The sequence below is a fragment of the Camarhynchus parvulus genome, chromosome 2 (assembly GCF_901933205.1).
Source record: "Camarhynchus parvulus chromosome 2, STF_HiC, whole genome shotgun sequence".
Taxonomy (NCBI): domain Eukaryota; kingdom Metazoa; phylum Chordata; class Aves; order Passeriformes; family Thraupidae; genus Camarhynchus; species Camarhynchus parvulus.
The window spans coordinates 91,048,083-91,068,437 of NC_044572.1; the positions used below are offsets into that span (position 1 = coordinate 91,048,083).

Here is a 20,355-nt window from a genome sequence, read left to right on the forward strand (position 1 = left end):
CTTCAAACTGACATTGTCTCTGCTTTCCTAACCATAAGTTGGCAGCAACAAATGTAGGGTGCATCACTGTCCTGAAATGATATGGCACGCACTTACTGCCAGACTTATTAAAAATTTCTAAAGTGCTTGCTAGCATCAATAAAAATGAAGAATGTATGTTGCAATGTGCAATACCTTCACACTCTCTGACGTGTTACCGAGTATGTTTGGCTCAGAAGAAAGAGCTCTTCCCTTAGGGGGGCATACATTAGACCCTACATTGCTAGGGTTTAATACAGTTCTGGTGGTCCTGAAGAAGTGCTGAAAACAATCAAAACCTCTATAACCCATTGTAATTTGAGAGTATTCTGCACCTGGCATGACTGCAACTCTAAAAATTAATAATTTCAAGCATTGCTAATTTCCTCTTACAAATATTACTTGCTGTGAGATGTGTAGCCTTTTTCTATATGCTGCAGTGCAGTGTAGAAAAAATATGGAAAGAAGAAACACAATTTCATTTTTCTCCATGTACTGTTATGGTCCTTATAATAACATATTAGAATATTCTGCACATAAATCCTTACGTTCACCTGCTCAAGATACATTATTAAGGCTGAATTATTTATGCTCTCAAGAAATGCTTTCATAAAGCATTATTTATTGTGCCATTTCCCATATAAGGTTTGTAGGGGTCATTTGATGGCACAACACTGGTTTAATAAATTATTTGGAACAAAATATAGAGGGTTTGTGACAGGTTTTCAATGACACTGATATACAACATAATACCAACATACAGAAGATAGCATTTTCTGCACAGATATTGAAATAGTCAGGGGAATAGATAAGATTACTATAAGGTGACATGTTTTGCCTGTATACAATTAGTAAAGTGGTTTTGAAGTTGTCAATGGACTAGGAAAAAAGAAAGCACCTTAAAATATGTTGTGTTTTGATTTAGATCTGACCTTGCTTGTTTTCAGTCCTCCTAACTTCTTTCAGCTGTTTCCAATATGTAAGTAGCCAATTTATATGGCAGGTTCAGAGGTAAATGGGAATAGTGGACATTTACTTATTATAACAAATATATACTTCCTATGTACCTTCAACTTGATATATTCCATGCAGATATAAAGAGGAAATGCATTGAGGGGATTTCAAGAGAATTTTAGGGACACGGTAAGTTCAAATGATACATACTTTGGCAAGACTGTTGTATAGCATCAAACTTTCAAAAAAGTAATGATGAGCTTCTTTAAAAGAAGTCCTAAAATCTGCTTGTAACTTCTCTTACTAAGCATCTAAGTTTGCTGATATGCATTCTGCTTCTACTCAATGTCAAGATTTTAGAAAATTTGTTAGTTATATCATCTACAGCATTGCACCAAAAAGTGTAATGAAATTAAAACTGGACTGATAAAGGGAAACCTGCTGTGCCTCATCTAAAAAACTTGCATTTCATTTTATGGTGGGGAACTTTCAGAGCACTAATATATCACAGTTACATTAGAGAAGAGAATCATCTGTGATAGTCACATTGGATTTTCTTTCTAATAAAATGAAAAAGACACTAAACTAAATACAATTTAATGAAGACAAGTCCTTCAGAGCGATCCATTGAGCCAAACTGTAGGACTATTCACTAGCAAAGTGAAGCAAACTTTGCAGAAAAGCAAAGCCCCCTATTCATATTTTATATGGCTCAGGGGGGACCTTATCACTCTCCACAATCCTGAGTGTAGCCAGGTGTGGGTCAGCCTCTCCTCCCAGGCAATCAGCAGCAGGGTGAGAGGACACAGTCTTAAGCTGCATTTAGAGTGGTTCAGGTTGGATATTAAGAAGAACTTCTTCACTAAAAGATCGTTGAATATTGGAATGGCCTGCCCAGGGAGGTGGTGGAGTCACAGTCCCTGGACATGTTCAAGGAAAAACTGCACAAAGCACTTAGTGCCATGGTCTAATTGACAAGGTGGTCATCAGTCAAAGGCTGGCCCTGATGACCTTGGAGGTCTTTTCCAAACTAAATGATTCTGTGATTTTGTGATCCTCATGGTATCAGAGCTCTCTGCAGAGCTTTATTATGTGCTGTAGCCCTAAAGTCAGCAGTAGGAAAGTGAGAAGGGAAACGAGGAGGACAATCTCCCATACTATTCACTAGCTGAAAACTATTTGTCTTTGTCTTCAAAGTCCTATGCAATTACAATATGCCAAACTAAATTCCTTGTTCTGTTGGATAAGAGGTATTGTCTTTCCTTTATAACATATCTGTGTTTAAAATGAGAAACAAAATAAATCATTTTCTTGACAGCAAAGATACACGCTTCCTCTCAGAGATGGTAATCACTCATGAAGCTGAGAACAAGTGTAAACCAAGCCAAAGTTCATGCCTGGGGGAATGCTTTCCTTCCCATCCATTGCATAAGTGATAAGGACAAAGCTATTGCTAGTGTCTTCTACAGTCACTGAAATTGCTAGCAAGTTCTGAAGCAAAAATGCCATTTTTCTTGTGATGAAAACCAGTCTTGTTTCCATATCCAAGGAAAACATGGGTTACAGTGGAACTAAACTCCAAGTTTTTCCTCAGTCTCCAAGATCTAAACAGAATTTAACTCAAGAGAATTAGATCAATGAAATCCATTACTTATAGCTCAGGATAATGGAATTTGAGCCATGCAGGACTGTGAGAGTACTTCAACAGCTGGTACCAGGCTGGGCCAAGAAGGGCCTTAGCTGCAGAGCAGGGATTAAGCAAGCACAGCGCACAAGCAAGATGAACATCACTGAATGAAAAAGACAGTGTGTATATCAGTCTTCTGGATTAGATGTACCCAGATTTTTCCTTGCCACTTGCATTTAAGACATTTATTTACACATCCTTGCCACATTCATTTACATCTATGCAACGTGAGATGCACAGTGTGAGTTAGCAAATGCACTGAGCACAAAAGCCTGCCAAATCAAAATGGTTAAGAATGACTGAGCAAGCTGGAGAAAGGTGAAGACCCACACTCAATGGCTCACAGTATTTTGGGGACTTCCCCTAGCACTGGAGCAATGTAGAAGCTGTGGTTTGTGGGAACACCTATAAAATCAGGCAACCATGTGTCTGGTCCTGAGTGTACTTCTGTTGTTGGTAGAAACAGTGGAACTCTCCCAGAGCCAAATGGCCTCAGGAGAACTCTATCAAAGATTCCCCTCATGTCACTTGTCATTTCCACCTCCCTGTTTTTTTGAATCAGTCTTGATAATATAAGAGAAACATTGAAGCCTACAGGGATGTTCATTTGGATGGCATCCAGCAATAGAATAGTTGTATGAGATACAGATCCAGAATCACAAGAGGAAATTCTGCAAGAAGAATCCTAGTGATGGTGTGTTTTCCAAGGACAGCATAAAATCCATGTAGTCCAGCCTTTCCCATGCAGGTGACTAAATCTGTCTAACAGCTCTGAGTTTGTAATAGCTCTGGTAATATAAACAACCTACAGCACATGACACAAGCACCAAGAAGCACCAGAAAATATCTGAAACTTATTTACAACTGAAACTAAGATCCTTCATTTGCCATTACACACAAAAGAAGTATTGAATTTAGAGCCAGTCTCAGAACATGACACTGAATGTAGTGTTGCACAGATGGGTTTCCTTGATCTTCAAAGGTTATGGGAATTCAAGCAATTTAAATTTGTCTTGTTCTTCCTGAATATAAGTTCATTCTGAAATAAATCCTGTTTGTAAATCAACACTCATCCTACAAAGCCCATCTTGTTTGCAGGAAACTAAAGAGAAAGCTAGCCAGGAGAAGGAGGTACACCCTCTTACAACAGGACAGCAAGAGCAGACACAGTTCTCCTCCAAGAGTCAGCAAAGGCCTTCCAAGGACAGAGAGATCTCCAGGTTATGCAAGAGGACCTGTAGTACAAAACAGCCTCAGTTATTTGTCACATGGAATGAAGGGTGTTCCCAGGAAACAAGGGGAAGAGAAAATATTGACCCATTAGTGTAAGCAGTATGTCCCAATAAAATGGTCTCCCTGGCAATTAAATATATTTTAAAATCTAGTCAAAATAATGTTTGAAAATGGGTAATGTGGAGGAGATTCAATTTGCAGTGGCTTCTCTAGAAAGAAATCCTGCCAGATCTCAGGGATGGATGAATGCAGCTATCCTGCCTAAAGTCTTGGCACTTCTACTAAAATTTCACTGATGTAGTATTTTAGCACTTGATTAGACAATGATTTGCAGACAGTAGGTCTTCCTTCAATGATTTACTTATATACCACTTATACAGAAGAACAGTTTTTCCAGTTTTTCCAGTTGCTGTATTGCTAAAAAGATGGTAAAATTAGAGAGCAGTAGAGAGTGGAAAATGTTTCTTTTGTGAACAGTCCATTTTTGGCCAAAACACTCCAAATATTGGTGCAGTTTGAATACACCAGTTCAACACAGCCGCAGGAATAACCTTACCTGTTACCCACTCTGACAATGAATGTTTCTTTTCAGTACAAGCCATTGAATATGCTGTCCTAAGAAACCTAAACTACCCAAATGCTTACAATCTAATTAAGTTACAACCGTGGACTACAGCAATATTTTTTTTGTATGTGTTCAAAAAAGAAAAGTCCTTATTTCTCTTCCAAGAAAAAAAATCATTCAGACATTCAGTTTCAGAGGACAGGACTGGGAATGCTCTAACTCAGTAGAAAATATCTTTAAAAACCAACCTTCTAATTCTTAAAAAAGTCAAATATATTGGGGGATTCTTGACTCAAGGTATAAGCTTCAACCCTAACTAATCAGAGGAACACAAATTGAATCCTTGATTTGTGTCTCAAAGTACAGGTTTCTTTAAAAAAAAAAAGTTTGAAGATAACCTGAAAACCTCTAATCATTTACATAATGGAAATCAATATATAAGTCATACCAAGAAAAGATAGGTGGGAACGAAGAGATGGAATCAATGAGGTATAATTTCCTCCTTCTTGTTGTTGTTGGTTTAGGCATCTTATCCTGTTCTTATTAATCTTTCTTATAATATTTATTGCTATTTCAGATTTTTTATTATTTTATTTTTCCTATATCTGTTCTAAATATATCCATCATAAAGGACCTGGAGAGAGTCCAGTGTAAGGACACAAAAATGATGAAAAGACTAGAGCACTTCTCCTGTGCGGAAAGACTGAGAGACTGATAGAGCTGGAACTGTTCAGCCTGGAGAAGGGAAAGCTCAGGGTGGATCTCATCAGAGTGTATAAATACCTAAAGGAAGGGTAGGAAGAACAGCAAGGTTCTTTTCAGAAGTGTCCAGTGACAGGATCAGAGTAAACGAGTACAAAGTGAAAAACAGGAGGTTCTCTCTGAACATCAGGAAACACATTTTCACTGTCAGGGTGACCAAGCATTGGCTGAAGTTGCCCAAGGACACTGTGGACTCTCCATCTTTGAAGATATTCAAAAGCCATCTGGACATGGTCCTGGGAAACTGGTTCTCAGTGACTTGCTCGAGCAGAGGGCTTGGATCAGGTGACCTCCAGAGGTTCCTTGCATCTTCAACCCATCTGTGAATCTATGATTCACTAAGACTATGATTTTAAATTTAAGGGAAAGCTTCAGGATACTGAAACTGGCTTACAAATGAAAGATGATTTTTTTCCCATGGAAATGGATTCAATATAGGCCATAACTGTAATAGTAAGCTCAACCATATGAACTTAGTTTAAGGATCAGTTGAATCTTGTTGTGGAAATATTTGCCATGCTTATGTAAAGTAAAATCTAAAAAACATATTTATACCAAAGAAGCAGAATTTTTCATTCCAGGAAAAAAAAAAATACTAGGAGTTTGAAAAGAAAACTCTGGGAAAACAGAATTATTAGGAAGAGATGGTGGGGTAGAAAGAGATGCCCGAGAACCACAGTACATGAACTACAGAAGAACCTTGGAACCTCAGACCAGGAGCCTTGGTTCAGGTAGGCAGCACTCCTACAGCACTGTTGAGTAGCATTACATTGCAGATTATGCACTAAAAGCAAGATCACTCCCTGCTTCTTTACCCATCTCAGGTTTTAAAACCTTAAATTTCTCTGTCGCTGCAGTGTCATGCATGTCACACCAGAAACAGGTCTGCAGTGGGGGCTGCAGCACCAAATATTCAATTATTACAATAAATAATAGCCTAAAGGGTCTAAGGAATGAACCTGAAGAATCTCAGTAGTATGCTTCTGACCTAGGAGCGTAACAGCCATGGACACTGTAGGAGGAGAACAAAGCTGGAACACACTGCAAGTAATTGAGGATACTGAAAATCAGGCCAGCTGGGAGGAATCCTTTGTTGCTTCTTCTTAAAAGGGATAAATTCAATTTCCATTAAAGATAAATGTTGATGGGAATTGGATCACACCAAGCACGTAGACAAGTAAAAGAAAATGACCTACTAACATAAATGCTAAATCAGAAGAAAGACAGAAACCACACAGTCAGTGTATGCTACCCTGTCAGAAAAGGGGAAAAATAAAAAACAAAAAAAAAATCTGTATATGTATATTTATATATGTGTGTGTGTGTGTGTATATGTCTATAAAAGGTTTAATTGAAGGGGAGAAATGGGTTAGAAGGAGATGCGGCAGCTTGGTGAAAGTGACTGGGAAATACTGGAATTAATGGTTCTTGTAGAAGCAGCAGCAATCCAAGCCACAGCATTGGAAGACAGAGGACCAACAGGAAGGAGACTTCAGTACACCTGGAAATATCTCAGAGGGCACATATCTAAGGGAAATAGAAGCTGGATGTTTTTTCAACAAATCAATATATAGGACATAAGTGTAAACTGTCTCAGTGGCAGTGAAGAATGGGAAAGGTAAGAAAAGACCACCTCAAGAAAATCTTGAATTCTTCAGTGACTGGAAGGTCACAGAAAATCTATTTTAAAAATGAATAAAATGAAGGACAAATGTATAAGAAGAGAAAGAGTAAGGCCAATATATAGTATCAGATGTAGCAAGGAGGGGAAGGTTATAAAAATCATACTGGAAGCCCTTTAACCATACAAGGTTGGGAAAATAGATTTCTGCTACTCAGCAGAAGGGGAGCTACAGACAATCAAAGCAAAAAAGTTTAGTGTTTGTTGCCTCTTTTTGCTTCCATCTGCTAGGATCACCTTCATGGCTGTAAAAGCTGAGGTGCCACGAGAAATGGAAACAATATTTTTTTTCTACAAAAGGGGAGCTTAAACTGAAACAAGAGACTTCCAGCTTGGATTTTGGGGATTGCAAAGGAAGGTATTGAATTAGCCATGTTGCAGATTTGCAAAAATATTAGACAATGACCCTCAGGTTAAGGCATAGCTTATTCTTTACTCAGGAATGTTCACTACAGGCTTTAATTCTGCATGGAAACAGATGAACTAACATTTGTAGACAAATTTCTCAAACTCTGCTGTAATTCATTTTACAATCCATATATAACTGTAGTCTAAGGCAGGTGAAACAACATTTCTCCATGCTTGACTGTCACTAATTTTGCAAAGATGTGGATTGCAGTTTAAATATAAAACTTACAGAAACTTCTAAGATATTTATTCACAGAGCTCATCTGTGACTCTCTACAGTCCATATTTAGTCATCCATAAATCTATCAGGATTTTTAGCTTTCAAAATCAAATGAAGTCTGGAAGTAAATAAATACAGAAAAGGCACTGAAGTCTGCAATAAACAGAGATTCAAAATAATACAGGAGGGAGATTTTTGTCAGGAAAGCACTGCTTTTGTGCTTGCATGCATGTCTCTGTTTTTGACTATATATATATGTGTGTGTGCAAAAAATGTCCAGATGGTCAAAATAACAAGCTATTGAATTAAATTATGCTTTATATAAATTATGTAGTAAAGAGTTCGAAATAAAAATGTTCAACCATATTGAGGTCTCTACATTTCCCATCTAAGTCTCTACTCAACATTATCTATCATTTATCAGAAATGCTTATGGCTAAAAGGTCTAACATTACTTAATGAGATGTCGAAGGAAAAGTTTGAGTGGAATTTGAGTATTGGTACAAGGTTAGTTACACTAAGAACTGAAAGATGAGGAGCTATATAGTCCTAGCTGTGACTGTGTTGGTCTAAATTGTCATAGCTGGTTTCCTTACAAGGACTGGGAAACGTAAGTTAGCTCTCTCTCAGAAAGGATCTGAGCTGTTAAAAGGACAAGGGGCTATTCTTCTGACATTTATTTACTAAATCATTACCTATACTAGAAGGGAACAAGTTAAACAACCAACAAAATGGGACTGGTTTGGAAGTGGAGCAAGACCACTATTTCCCCACCAGTGGAAAAACTGAGAAATGAGAAGTACTAAAGGATATGTTGTCAAGAGTGGTAAAGGAAGGCAGACTGCAATTAACCGAGATGGAACGTGTCCAAGAACAGAGGCCCAGCAAACTCAAGTGGTCACAGACACTGAGTGCCCTCCATGCTCACAGGAGCCCCACCCAAAGCAAGTCTTTGTCAGGGCCAAGTGACAGTCACAGTTTCCTGTAGCAGTTGATGTCTCTCAGTCATCAGCTAACCCTGGTTCAGACCCAGCTGCCTCATACACGAGATCCGGTGAGATTGGAAGGTTATTGCTGCAGGCCATTTTGAAGTGCTTATCAGGAAAATGCAAAATGACTGAATGCCTGTAGCTTGGGGGGAGCAGGGCTATTAATAGAGCCTCTGCCAACTGATAACAGAAATATGGAGAGTCTTAAACAAGTAGGCAGCAAAAAGAAAAGATTTCTAAGAATGAGGGAGGGAATTCACCACAACGACTTAAACTAAATCCTAGGAATATCTGTCTCAACAACAAAGTCTAAATTTTTGAAAGAAACCAGGCCTTTGCTTAAATCAGTCAAGTAAGATGAACTGGTCATATGCTTCAAGGTGCTAACCTCTAATGGTCACTAAAATGGGAATAAATGACTGATGGATGTTCTCCATGCACGAATACCCAATCCTCTGCAAAACCATTTTCACACTTGAAGTCAATATGGTGAGGTTACTCCCTCCAGTCGGCTATTGATCTTCATAAACACGTTTGTGCTGTGCACTGACTATGGCAGAGTAGCTACTAAAAGGACACCTAGTGGTAAGGAAATGAGTGTGCCCAGGAACCTCTGGCATTGCTGAAGGCGTGCCACTGCAATTGGCATGGGAATTGCTGACCTGTTATGGGTTGAGTACACAATGTCACATATGAACTTAACGTGTCAAGGAACACTGCTCTTTTTTTTTAATGGCAAGCAATATTCTTAAAAGCATGTTTGAAAAACCTGAAATTTAAGCTTAACTTCCCCAAAACTCAGAGAAGAGTTTTTTTAAACAAATGATGCACAATACTGTCTGTTGCACACTACAAAATTGAATGTACTGGATCTCCACTGTGACCACTTCAGGAATATTGGACAACTGAACAGAACCCATTACAGATAAGTTTTGCTTGATATTCAAGGCAAATTTCATCTTGGGCATCGTCATTCCTTGGTTCCTCCATTCTGCCACTCTACAATATCCTGAGTAATTCCTTCCCTTCTTGTCTTTTCCTCCTATGAAGAAACAGCTGGAGAATATAAATTGACCTAACTTTAGTTTTTTGGGGGTTGTTTGTTTGTTTGTTGGGGTTTTTTTTTTTTTTTTTTTTTTTTTTTGCCCATGCAACTTTATAGTCACTTCTTGCCTGTGTTTATTCCAAACCCTTTAATATGCACTAATGCCTTTGTGACCAGGAGATGCCCACAACAGAAAGCTCTAGTCCAGATGGAGTCATGCTGGTCTCATGCAGAGAGGGATTATAACTTTCCTGTGTAGTGACATGCTGCCTCTGGGCAAACAGACCAAAATCCACACTTGGCTTTCTTGTTTATGTCAACATACCGTATTACAGGCATGGAACAACTTGTTGACCACTATCCCTCTTCGGTTATTGTTTTTATGTTCTCTGTTCCAGGTTTGTCTTTTCTATTGAACGCCAGTTTCTTTGGATTAATTTTCCCTGAGTGAATTAGTACAGATTTACTAAGCCATTTTTCCAGATACATTTTTTTATCCAATTTTCTAACATCTCTGTATGCCACTGGTCTGCTCTCTGTCCTCAGAATGTTTATAAGCTCCCAGTTTAGTGTCATCCTTTGATTTAAAAAGTCACAAACAATCCATTTCTGCTCTTCTATCCTCTTTCATCACAACAAAAATTGAAACACTGGGATGAATATGCTTGTTCGCTCTTTTGGGTGACTTGTTACTAAAGTTTTTGCTTAAAACAAACAAACAAACAAACAAACAAACAAACAAACAAACAAACAAACAGATTCTGCCTTTTTTGCCCAGAATTACAAGTAGATTGTGGTGTTCATGAGGGATGCAGCAGATTCTGCCCTCACCCAAACATTTGCAACCATTCCTCACTCAGCTCAGTTTCCACAGCTCACCTCTCCTCCACTCCACCCTTCTGAAGCTCCAGCCTGCTCTCTTGTCTTAAAATGGCATGTAGTTTCCTTCCTTTACTATAAACAATGCTTTCTGTAACCTTAGTTTTGTGATGTAAACATTTAAAAAATAGAATGAAGGGAACACAAGATATGTGTTCAATTAGGTAATCTGAGGATTAAATTAAATGAAATCTCTCAAAACATGGAGCACTGAACATTTCAACATAATGCAGCCTGGTTTTACTTGTTTTCCTTTTATCTCATCCCTTTAAGAAAAGGAGACAATGGATCTTAGAAACTCTGGCAGAAGAGTAGCAAAGACAGTTGAAGAGATATTACTGATTGTGAATGCAAGAGAAATGAAAGTCAGGCTTAGAGGTAGAGTCCATAGCACTCAGGTATGTGTTTAAAGAGTAAGAGAGGCACTCTGTCGACTGCAGGATGCTGGACGCTGGGCAGCCACCCGCCACAGCTGACATGGGAAGCTCCTGCTATCAGTGATATCACCCTTTGTAATCTCATGTCAGCCTTGTAAAATGCCCTGCAGCCTGCCAAAGGCTCTTCAAGAAGACGTTTCTTTTATACTAAAATGCATTTTAGAAGCAAGAAGGCAACCAACAGATATTATTCTTTGGCTGAATCAAAAAAAAGAAAAAAATTTTTAAAAATTTTAAAAAACAAAAACATATATATATATAAAGGATCATCATAAGGAGTAGAAATAATAAAGAGTAATAAAGGAAAAATAATGTCCATAAAAATATTTCTGTTTTTCTCTGCAGTCTGCATATAAGTTTTGGTCAACTTTTCTCCTTCATACACAGGACTTTTTTCCTTTTTTTTGAAAACAGCTCTAGAGAGGATTTCCATTGTTAAATCACTAATCTGGATTTTGCTCTTGTGAACTCCTCAGGAACAGAAGAAACTCAAAATATCTTCAAATTTGGAAGAATTCTTTTTATGCGCATCTGAAAATGCACATTTGGCTTTCCCTTTGTGGTGTGCCAGACAACTGTATAAAGAAAGTGTAGCCTCGTACAGCCTTATTCAGCTCTTTAAACTTTGAATCTCTCTTGTCCTGAAAGACAGTGACCATTTTGGCTTTCCAAGTGAACCCATTTCCTCCTGGCATACAGCAAACATAGGTAATACAGTAGTTGCTTGACTTTTAAACAGTTGTTTTGAACTTTCATAATAACAGCACGAAACAGAGAATTCAAACTGTAACAGGTATTACATTTACCACAAACTTCTTTCCCAGTTTAGTGATTTTACAGTTGTGTTTTCCCATTTTCATCATCCTGCTGATGAAAGATGGACATTTCACCACTATTTGGTGAAAAACACACAAACTACATAAGAGGAAATGAATGACATTTCCAATGCAACATCCCATGCACAAAACAAGTTCAATAATACATTTTTCCCCCCCTTGTTTTATCAATATAATACCATTTGTTACTTTTACTCAGGATCAGTACAAAGCAGCAATAAATTAGAGGGATACTTTTAACGGGATGCTGAGATCTTAAGGAAACCTACCTTGAAAGAAACTCTTGACTCGCAGATAGCTGACACTGAGGCGCAGGACGGAAAGTTTGTCCAGCTTTGATACGATGTCAGGGGGAAAAGGAAGAAGGCTGGCCAGGTGGTCCAGTTCCGCATTCAGACGGTCTCTGTGTCTCTTCGAAGGATTTGATTTTTCATTCCCAACTGCAGGCCTTCTGTGGTGGAGAACACATTTTCAATTACCTGTTTTACTTCCAGAGGCTGAGATGCTCTATGCAATTAATTGATAACAGCAATACTTTGCTTAGTTTCTATGAAAATCTTCAAAGTTTCTGTCCTCTGAAAAAAAGAGATTTACCATTCTGCATCTACCATGGTGCAAAGACACAGGCTTCTGTTTTCATATCAGGCAAAAAGTGAACTGGTATCTCTTACTCAGGACTTCTCACCTTAGGGAAATGGGTACTATCTTCATGTTCTAGTCAATACCAGGAAAAACAATTTCTCATCTTTGTTGTACAAATGAGGGTCAGCACTGCAGGGGAAAATCACCGTGACTAATGCATGAACCATTCAACACCCACTGTATTCATTCAAATCATCTTAGTTCCCTCCATTTAATGACTCAAAGTTAACCTGTGGGTCAGGACATAATTAAGAAAAGACTCTGTCTTTAGATATGAGTAAAAAGTATGGAAGGCAAGGTGAAGAGAGATTCTTTCCTCAAGCTCAAAACTCCTGTATACATTCTCACTTTTACCTTCCTACATCAGTAATAACAAAGATAATAATTTGGTTTCTTGAGAAGATTGATATTCCTCACAAAACATAGAGATGAAAGTTACTCAGCTTTCTAGGCCAAGCAAGTCCATCCCCATTTTGTGTTCCTCTTATGTAATGGACAGTACTAGAGAACCTAGAATAGCTCTTGTGGAAATTCGTTATGATGATATACATCACAAGTGAAGAACCTCAATTTTGGAATGTCCACTGATATTCCCAGAGAAGTTGTAAGATGCTTTCAAGAGGGAGTTAAGGAAAAAGCTGGTGCTTTTCCACACAGAAATGGGAACCTTATTTCCAGCATGACAGTGTGGGGTGCTCAGTGCTGAAGTACAGACTTGTCCATTAAGCAAGAAGACCTGAGTGGGAGACTGAGAAGGTTGTTCCTTTCAGTAGCCAGCTATTGCTGGACCCAGCAGTAGTCAAGTGCATTATCCAGGCATGAGCGATGGGACACTGGAGCCATAAACTACATGGATACTCAAGAATGGGAAATGGCAAGAAAGAAGACTATAGATAGTTGTGCTAACAGTTTCTACTTTCACCTCTCTGAATCCAAGGATCATAACCTTAAGTAGCTACCTGATGTTCCAGTGGAATGAGAGTAAAAACTAATTAGTTGTCACACTTTACTACTGCGTTTTCATGCTATACACATTTACTGCATTTTTCAATCATAAGGTGGTTAAGGTGTTAAGTTACATCAGTATTAATTTGTCATTGCAGTTGTAATTCTAAAATAATCATGCTTAGGAATTAGTAAAAAAAAAAAGATCAGTTTTTTGAAGAGCAATTTTGTACTTGTGACTGCTGCTAACTGAAAATCTCAAAGCAAATCAGATCTGAAAAATTCATTGCTACTTTTGAGAGCCTCACTTCAAGAGAAGAGCATCACTGGACAGAATGGATGGAAAAAAATTGAGTTAGAAATAATATTTTTTTTATTTCACTGAAAATGCATAATTTCTGCTATTTCATTCAAAATTGCCAATACTTATATATGGTTCTTCAATAAAACAATGAGTTGCTTCCAAACACATGGAGAAGATTTTGCTGATCGGGATGAATGAACTACTTTCCTATATAAGGGAGAGGAAATATGAGAACAAATAATGCAATCAACAAAGAAGGACTAGTGTTTCTTTTTCTGAGTTAACTATTTTTTGCAGTAAACATTGAGGCTCAGCCATCCTATGACACCAAAAGGATGTTTGATTTATGGAGGGCAGTAATTTTGTGGGAGCATAGCCTACAGCTGAGCAGAAGCTAAAGAACATAAGCTTTGCTAATCGGTCTTTACATCTGACAAACCAGCTGAAGCAAGGAAGTAATGTAGGACAGAAGAAATTAATTCCAATAAGGAAAATTAGGCTGATGAGTTCAAGAGGTAAAAATTGCCAACAGTAACATGAAATAGAAATAGAAGTTGTTTAAACCTATTTACCACATAAAACAGTGACTGCTCTATCCCAGAGAAGAATGGTTTGAAGCAATTAGGTGGTCTGCCTTTGTACTGAGTGAAAGGAATAGTTTTCAGAAGATGGTAGGAAATGGTGTAAGAAGACTATGGGAGAAAGTTCGGGACAGAGTCTTCCTGAAAACTCAAGGAAATGATTCAGTAAGGGAGTGAATCCAAACAAACAGGAGTTAGATGTAAATGGTAGTAAGGTGCCAAGTGGATGTGATTTTAAACAATGTGAGTTCCATGGAAAGGCTCAGTTAGCTAGCCATAAACAGAAGGGCACAGGCAGGGAAAATCTTCAGTAGGCTGCCTTGAAGCAAATGAAAATTCTAGCCTTTATTTTGAGCTGAAAGGAGATGGTGCTTGTTGTGTTCATGTTAAAATCTGGATTGTCAAACTGCAAACAGAGACATAGGAGACACTCAATGATCCCCCATTAACTCTGCTTTCCATACAACACTGCTATAGTAAATGAGAACACGTAATTCAAGGGATAAATCTGGGTTTTCTTTCTTCACATTGTTAAACTGCCCAGTAGTAACAAGCACTTGTACCTGTGCAGGCACCACATTAGCAGTCCTTGGGAGGTGGTGGGGAGAGTATTTTGTGTTCAGGTGGTACACAAGGCGCTGAGCCTTTTGGCATTAGTGATATTCAGTGTGCCCATGACACACAGACTGTCACTAGAGTAAACCAGTTTGGTGAGCTGGCAGAGGAATTTCCTGCAACTACAGCTCTGTCTGCTGTTCCCTACCCTCTGCAGAGCCCTACCCTGTTAATGAAAACTTTGCCCTGAAAAGGTTTTATAAGTATGCCGCAATGTTAAACCAGCAGAAGACCTGAACTGAGAAAGGTCTAATCATTTACCAAGATTTCAGTAGGAAGGGGAAGAGAAGAGAGACCATGAGATGTGACAGATAGGCTGAGAGCAAAGCAACAACAGAGGATTATCATGAGTGTACTGACCAGCACTCTCAGTCACTAAGCTGTGCTTGGACATTGTATTGGAATTTTGGCAGAGCTGAGCTCCAGTGGCAGCCATGTGTGTGTGAATGTTCACCATGTCCTATGGACCAAAAGGGCAGAATGAGAGAAAGCTGCTTGAAGAAAAGGCAGCCCTTTGCCACCTTCTATGTCTCTTCTGCATCTTGACAGCAAAGAAAGGTGAAAGCAGAACTAATGGTCAGGAAGACATAAGAAGAGCAGCAGAGCAGATGAGAGGTGGGATAGTGTGGTACCAAGTAAGAGGAAGGGCTATGCCACAAAGGGCCTTAAAATTAGAACTAGGAAGCAGGAGAGAGCTGCACCTCCCAAGGTCTCTGTTTACCCTGGCACTGGCACAGTTCTGGCTGAAGAGGTCATTCTGGAGTAGGTATAGATACACTCAGAGCTAGGAGAGGTATAGCTGCCTTTAAAGAGCTGTAAAACATTACAAGAAATGTTTTGTCAAGGGAGAGGGTTTTACAATATGCCAGGGTTTGAGATGAAGTAGTCGCTGAAGTTCTTAAATGGTAATTGTCCTGAAGCATTGCCTTAGCATTTTTAAGTATTAATTTCAACACAGTGATTTTAGCTTGAGGTTAAAGACAAGATCTCTTTAATTTCCAGATGCTTGAATTACCAGTAAAATGTTAGATTTCCACAGGAAATAAACACTTGGTAGAAAATGTTTCCTTTAGTCAAAATGTCGGCTGCCTGGCTGAAAAGCATATCTGATGGAAAATTTTCAATCTGCCTGAGCTCCAGGTGTTTGACCTGTGTCCATAAACCCCAGAATTCTTTAGTGTAGAACACATTTAGTGGGGCTTGTCTGGAAGTTTTGGGGCACAAAAGGAAAACAGCTATGTTTTTTTAAATTTTCTTGCATGTATAAAAGGAAAACCTGAACCTTATATGTTATCTGAAGAGTGGCAACCTAATGAAGATAAACTCTGCTAGTTCTGTGTAGAAAGCAAGACTGAAACATGTTAGCTCCTCCCAGTAAAATTTTCCACACTTTCTTCCCAAGTCTTGTGGGTCTCTGTATTCTCCCATGGAGCTTTTTTATACATTTTCATCACTGTTCTGTAAAACCACCTCAGAATAAAATTCCTGTGCCTGAAAAACCTCCATGAGCATAATGAACAATATCATTCTGTGATATCCTGGATTAAAAGCCAGCTGTAGGATCACCACCTGGTTGACAGCCTGACCATGAAAAGATTATGTAGAGTCAGAGAGTTAGCTTCTTGGGGTGCACTGACTATGGGGAGATATAAATGTCCCAGTTGTTCTGCAGAGGAGAAAGCTGCACCTCTGTCCTTTAAATCCTGATCTTCAAAAGCACTAATCCATGAATCCCTATTGGAATCCAAGTATCCTGCTCGCACTGAGGCACCTGAGCTCACTTATCTTTTTGTTAAAAAAAGGTAAATTCTAGAGACTATTTACATTAAAAAGAGAGGACTGGCCAAAGAACACTCATCAACTTTACTTTCTATGAAAAATCAGGTTTTACAGCTGAGCAAATAATCCTCCCAGAACAGGTGCCAATATCTACCTTGATTCATTGGCAGAATGGTAGGGGGGAAAGTACAAGAAGACTGTGGAGGAGAAAGTGCTGTGCTGTCAAACAAGAGAAAAAAACTGTAACAAAGATTGTACAACATGGATTAAAATAATGGTTAAATAGGCTGCTCAATTAATAGGCTTTGTCTACCCTTCTAAATTCAAGATAAACTATTCAAGGCAGCATGACAGCAATATCAGGGTCCTGAAATGTCAGTAAGACCAGCAGGACTGAAAGACACAGACCAGGAAAGGAGCTCTGTCAGCCAGTTGGTCTGGGGCATTCAGAGCCTCTTTAGAGGAAAGTCCCTGAGTGAGGGAATAAGCACAGGAAAGGCTTACCAGAGACCAAACCCACAAACAGATAAGGTTTGAGGAAGAGACCAGTGTTGCTAGGAACTGAGAAATCATGCTCAGCAAGTGGTAAGTAACTAACCACAGAAAATGGACTGCTGTCTCCAGTGTGGGACTTCAGTATTCTAACAATCCCAACAGTTCCCCTTGTTTTAACCCATGTTTCTTAATCAAAATTTTTCATGTGCTAGATTGACAAGTTTAGGCTCAGGTACCTGCACGGCAACATCATAGAAAAGCTATTTTCAAGGCAGCATTACCTGCAATGGTTCCCAAGATGAAAACTTGGTTGTGTAAAGTAAGTGAGAATTTTCTTCTGAGAGTATTAAAGCCAGAACTTCCAAAAAGGCTAATGAGGTCATTTCCATGATTTGTTAGCAGGTAGTTTTCTTAGCCATCCATTTATCTAGAAGTCATCTTTGAGAGGAGTTCTAAAAAGCATGTAAACTCCAAACATAAGCTTAATGTTTCTCAAAGCAACTGCAAGTCTCCTTCCTTCTTCACAAAAGTAATGATCCATAAACAGTTCTGCATAGAGGTAATTTAATGTACTGGAAATGTTCCATCCCTCTTGCAATTGTTATAAAATCAAATATCCACATCCATACTGAAACAGCAATGCAGATATCTTACATACATTTCGAATTCAACACTCAGGATTTTTGCAGGAAGAATAATTTGCTTATGCCATTATCTTTGTCTATTGAAATGTGATACATTTTAAACTAAAAGAAACAATTTTTTAAGTGGGAACAAGTGGTTCATGAGCAAATACTGCCCCAAATCCAAACAATATGAACAGATGTCATTAAAACATTCAGAGAAACACCCCTTTGACTTTAGACAAATATGTACAATTTTAAGCCAAGGGGGTTATTTTTAGAAGTTCTGAACAACTGAAAATAGGGAAATCTATTTTAGTTACCTTCTCATCCTTAAATTGTGTATGAAGGCCACCAGTGCCAGGTCATAATTTTAACACTGTAAAAATGTATGTTTCATAATCATATAATCAAGTGTAACACAGAAAATATGGGATGATTACATTAAGAAGCTTTATTTCATAGATTGGCTTATGGCATCTGGAACTCATTTACATTTGAGTGATAGCAACCTCTTTTTCCCCCTTCCCTTTCAAGCATCTTGTAGTAACAAATTTCCATTGCATTTCTTCTTTTCCTGCTTTGCCTTCACACACACAATTCCTCTCTCCCATTTTCCTCCAAATGAAAGTGATCCCATAGTAAATAGAAGTCTGAAAATTATGTGTTCTATATGCAAAAAGTGACTCACCAGTCTGCTCTTTCAGTTGGCTGAACTGACCCACTTTCCCAGCTCGCTCATGTTGGACTTAGCAACGCCCCAAGCAAGGCTAAGCCCAGGAAAGGGGAAGGGAGGAGTGCAGTGCCAGTGCTCTGGTTCCACTTGGCACATGGCTTCTCAAAAAGCTCCTTGAACAGGAGGCAGGGAGCGTGGAAGCACCAAGGCGGCAGCCACCCCTCCAAGCCACTGCCCAGCTGACATTTAGCCCAGCGGTGTGTTCTGCCTATGAAGGGGCACTGTCCCTCTCCACTCTCCATGGCAGCACCGTGGTGCCCACCACAACACCACTGGCCTCCTCCTGGCATACCTAGTGCTGGGTAAGGATGATTTGAGTCAGGCTTGGCATCCTTTCTGGAGACATCTTACCCACGAAGAGCCAGCCTCCCAGCCAAGGGTTTCTCATTGCAGAGAAGAAGATTAGGTCTCTCCTGTGTCAATGGACCATAGGAGGAAGGGAACCCTTCTTCTACCCCATTCCTAGCCCGTACGTTTGGAGGGAGATGCCTCCTGATGAATATGATACTTAACTGTTTTTGAATGGGTTTCCTCCTTTTCCTCCCAGCATACAGGCATTCCCCCGGAGGAATCATGGCTTTGACACTGAAAAACAAAAGGAATAGGTTTCTTAGCTCAGAGGTTTCTGTGTTTCAGACTGCTCTGCAAAATGACAGCACTGAGAAAGTTCCGCCGAGGAAAATGTTTGTTCCTTGAGTGTGACATTCAGCAACACTAAAAAGCATGGTGGCATTAGTGAAGATAGAAGATTACAGCTTATTCAATTTCCTACCCTAATATTATTAGAATATTGATGTTTATGTTCAATTTTCATTTTTTCCAATTAAGTATACTATGCATGATATAAAATGGTTATAAAATACATCCTGTTTACTGGATATCCAAATTTTTTTTCCCTTCCCGGCTCATTTCTAAATTCAGCTAAACAAATAAGAATGAATAATACTACCCGTCATCTGCAGGGAGGATTTCACAGCTTTTAAAATACACAGGAATATTATCTACATTGTGACTGGTAGGTTGCAATTATTCAAATCAGCATTTCTTCAGATCCTCACATCCTCATTTTTAAGGGCTGGAAATATAGCTGTCGGCAGCTCAAGATGTGACACACAGTTTTGTGGTTAGCACTAGGACCCAATGTAGTGCTGACTGAGGTGACAATTTTCACACAAAACTTGGTCTTATTGATTTATTTGAGTATGTTAGCCCTAGAGACATTGCAGGGTGGGAAAAAGTCTTTGCATTCAGTCTGTTTAAATCTTTTGGAGATTAGCTGAATATCAAAGTCTCTTGATGTTCTGTCTGAAAGAATATTTTAGTCCTGCTGAGTGCTGTTCAACAGTGGGTGCATGCTGCCAGAGAGGTTAGTGTATCTCAAGAGTAATTGCTGTTTTGCGTAAGATACAAAATTAAAGGGAACTTCTATGTCACTGAATCAAATCCCATGCTGGCGAATGTGTGTGTCATGTAAAGCAAACCATAAACTTGCTGAGCTTAATTACAAAAACCTTTAGAATGGCTTTCGTTTTCATGGAAAGACAGCTTTCTGATAACTAGAAACCTTTTGCCTTCCAGCTTAAATTTGTTCATGGTCATTTTATGCCCATTTGTTCTTCTGCCAACATTGTCTTTTAGTTTAAATAGCTCTTCCTCCTCCATTGTGTTTATTCATTGGCATATTTTTAAATATCAGTCATATCTTCAGTCAGCCTTCATTTTTCTATTCTGGGACAACCCAAACTCTTTTATTTCCCTCTCATGTTACAAACTGGTTTTTTCTTCCTATCATTTTAGGAGAACAGAATTGAGCTCAGTTTATTAAGCAAAATCTAAAATGTATTTCATACATGCAAGCACAGCATCCTTTGCTAACTTGAGGTTCTTTAGGTCTACTGTGTTTCCCTCATCTGGAAAATCA

The 20,355-nt window shown here is 38.8% G+C and overlaps 1 protein-coding gene across 1 annotated transcript in view; it reads right to left on the bottom strand.

Moving 5' to 3' along the window:
• Positions 1–20,355, bottom strand: part of AHRR (aryl-hydrocarbon receptor repressor) — an 89,597-nt gene that overhangs the window by 51,344 nt on the left and 17,898 nt on the right. The window contains exons 2-3 of the mRNA XM_030943776.1: positions 18,948–19,019; positions 11,984–12,165 (exon numbers count right to left, since the gene is read on the bottom strand). Of these exons, the coding sequence (XP_030799636.1) occupies positions 11,984–12,165; positions 18,948–19,009 (244 nt within the window). The 5' untranslated portion in view covers positions 19,010–19,019. The remainder of the gene's footprint in view (positions 1–11,983; positions 12,166–18,947; positions 19,020–20,355) is intronic.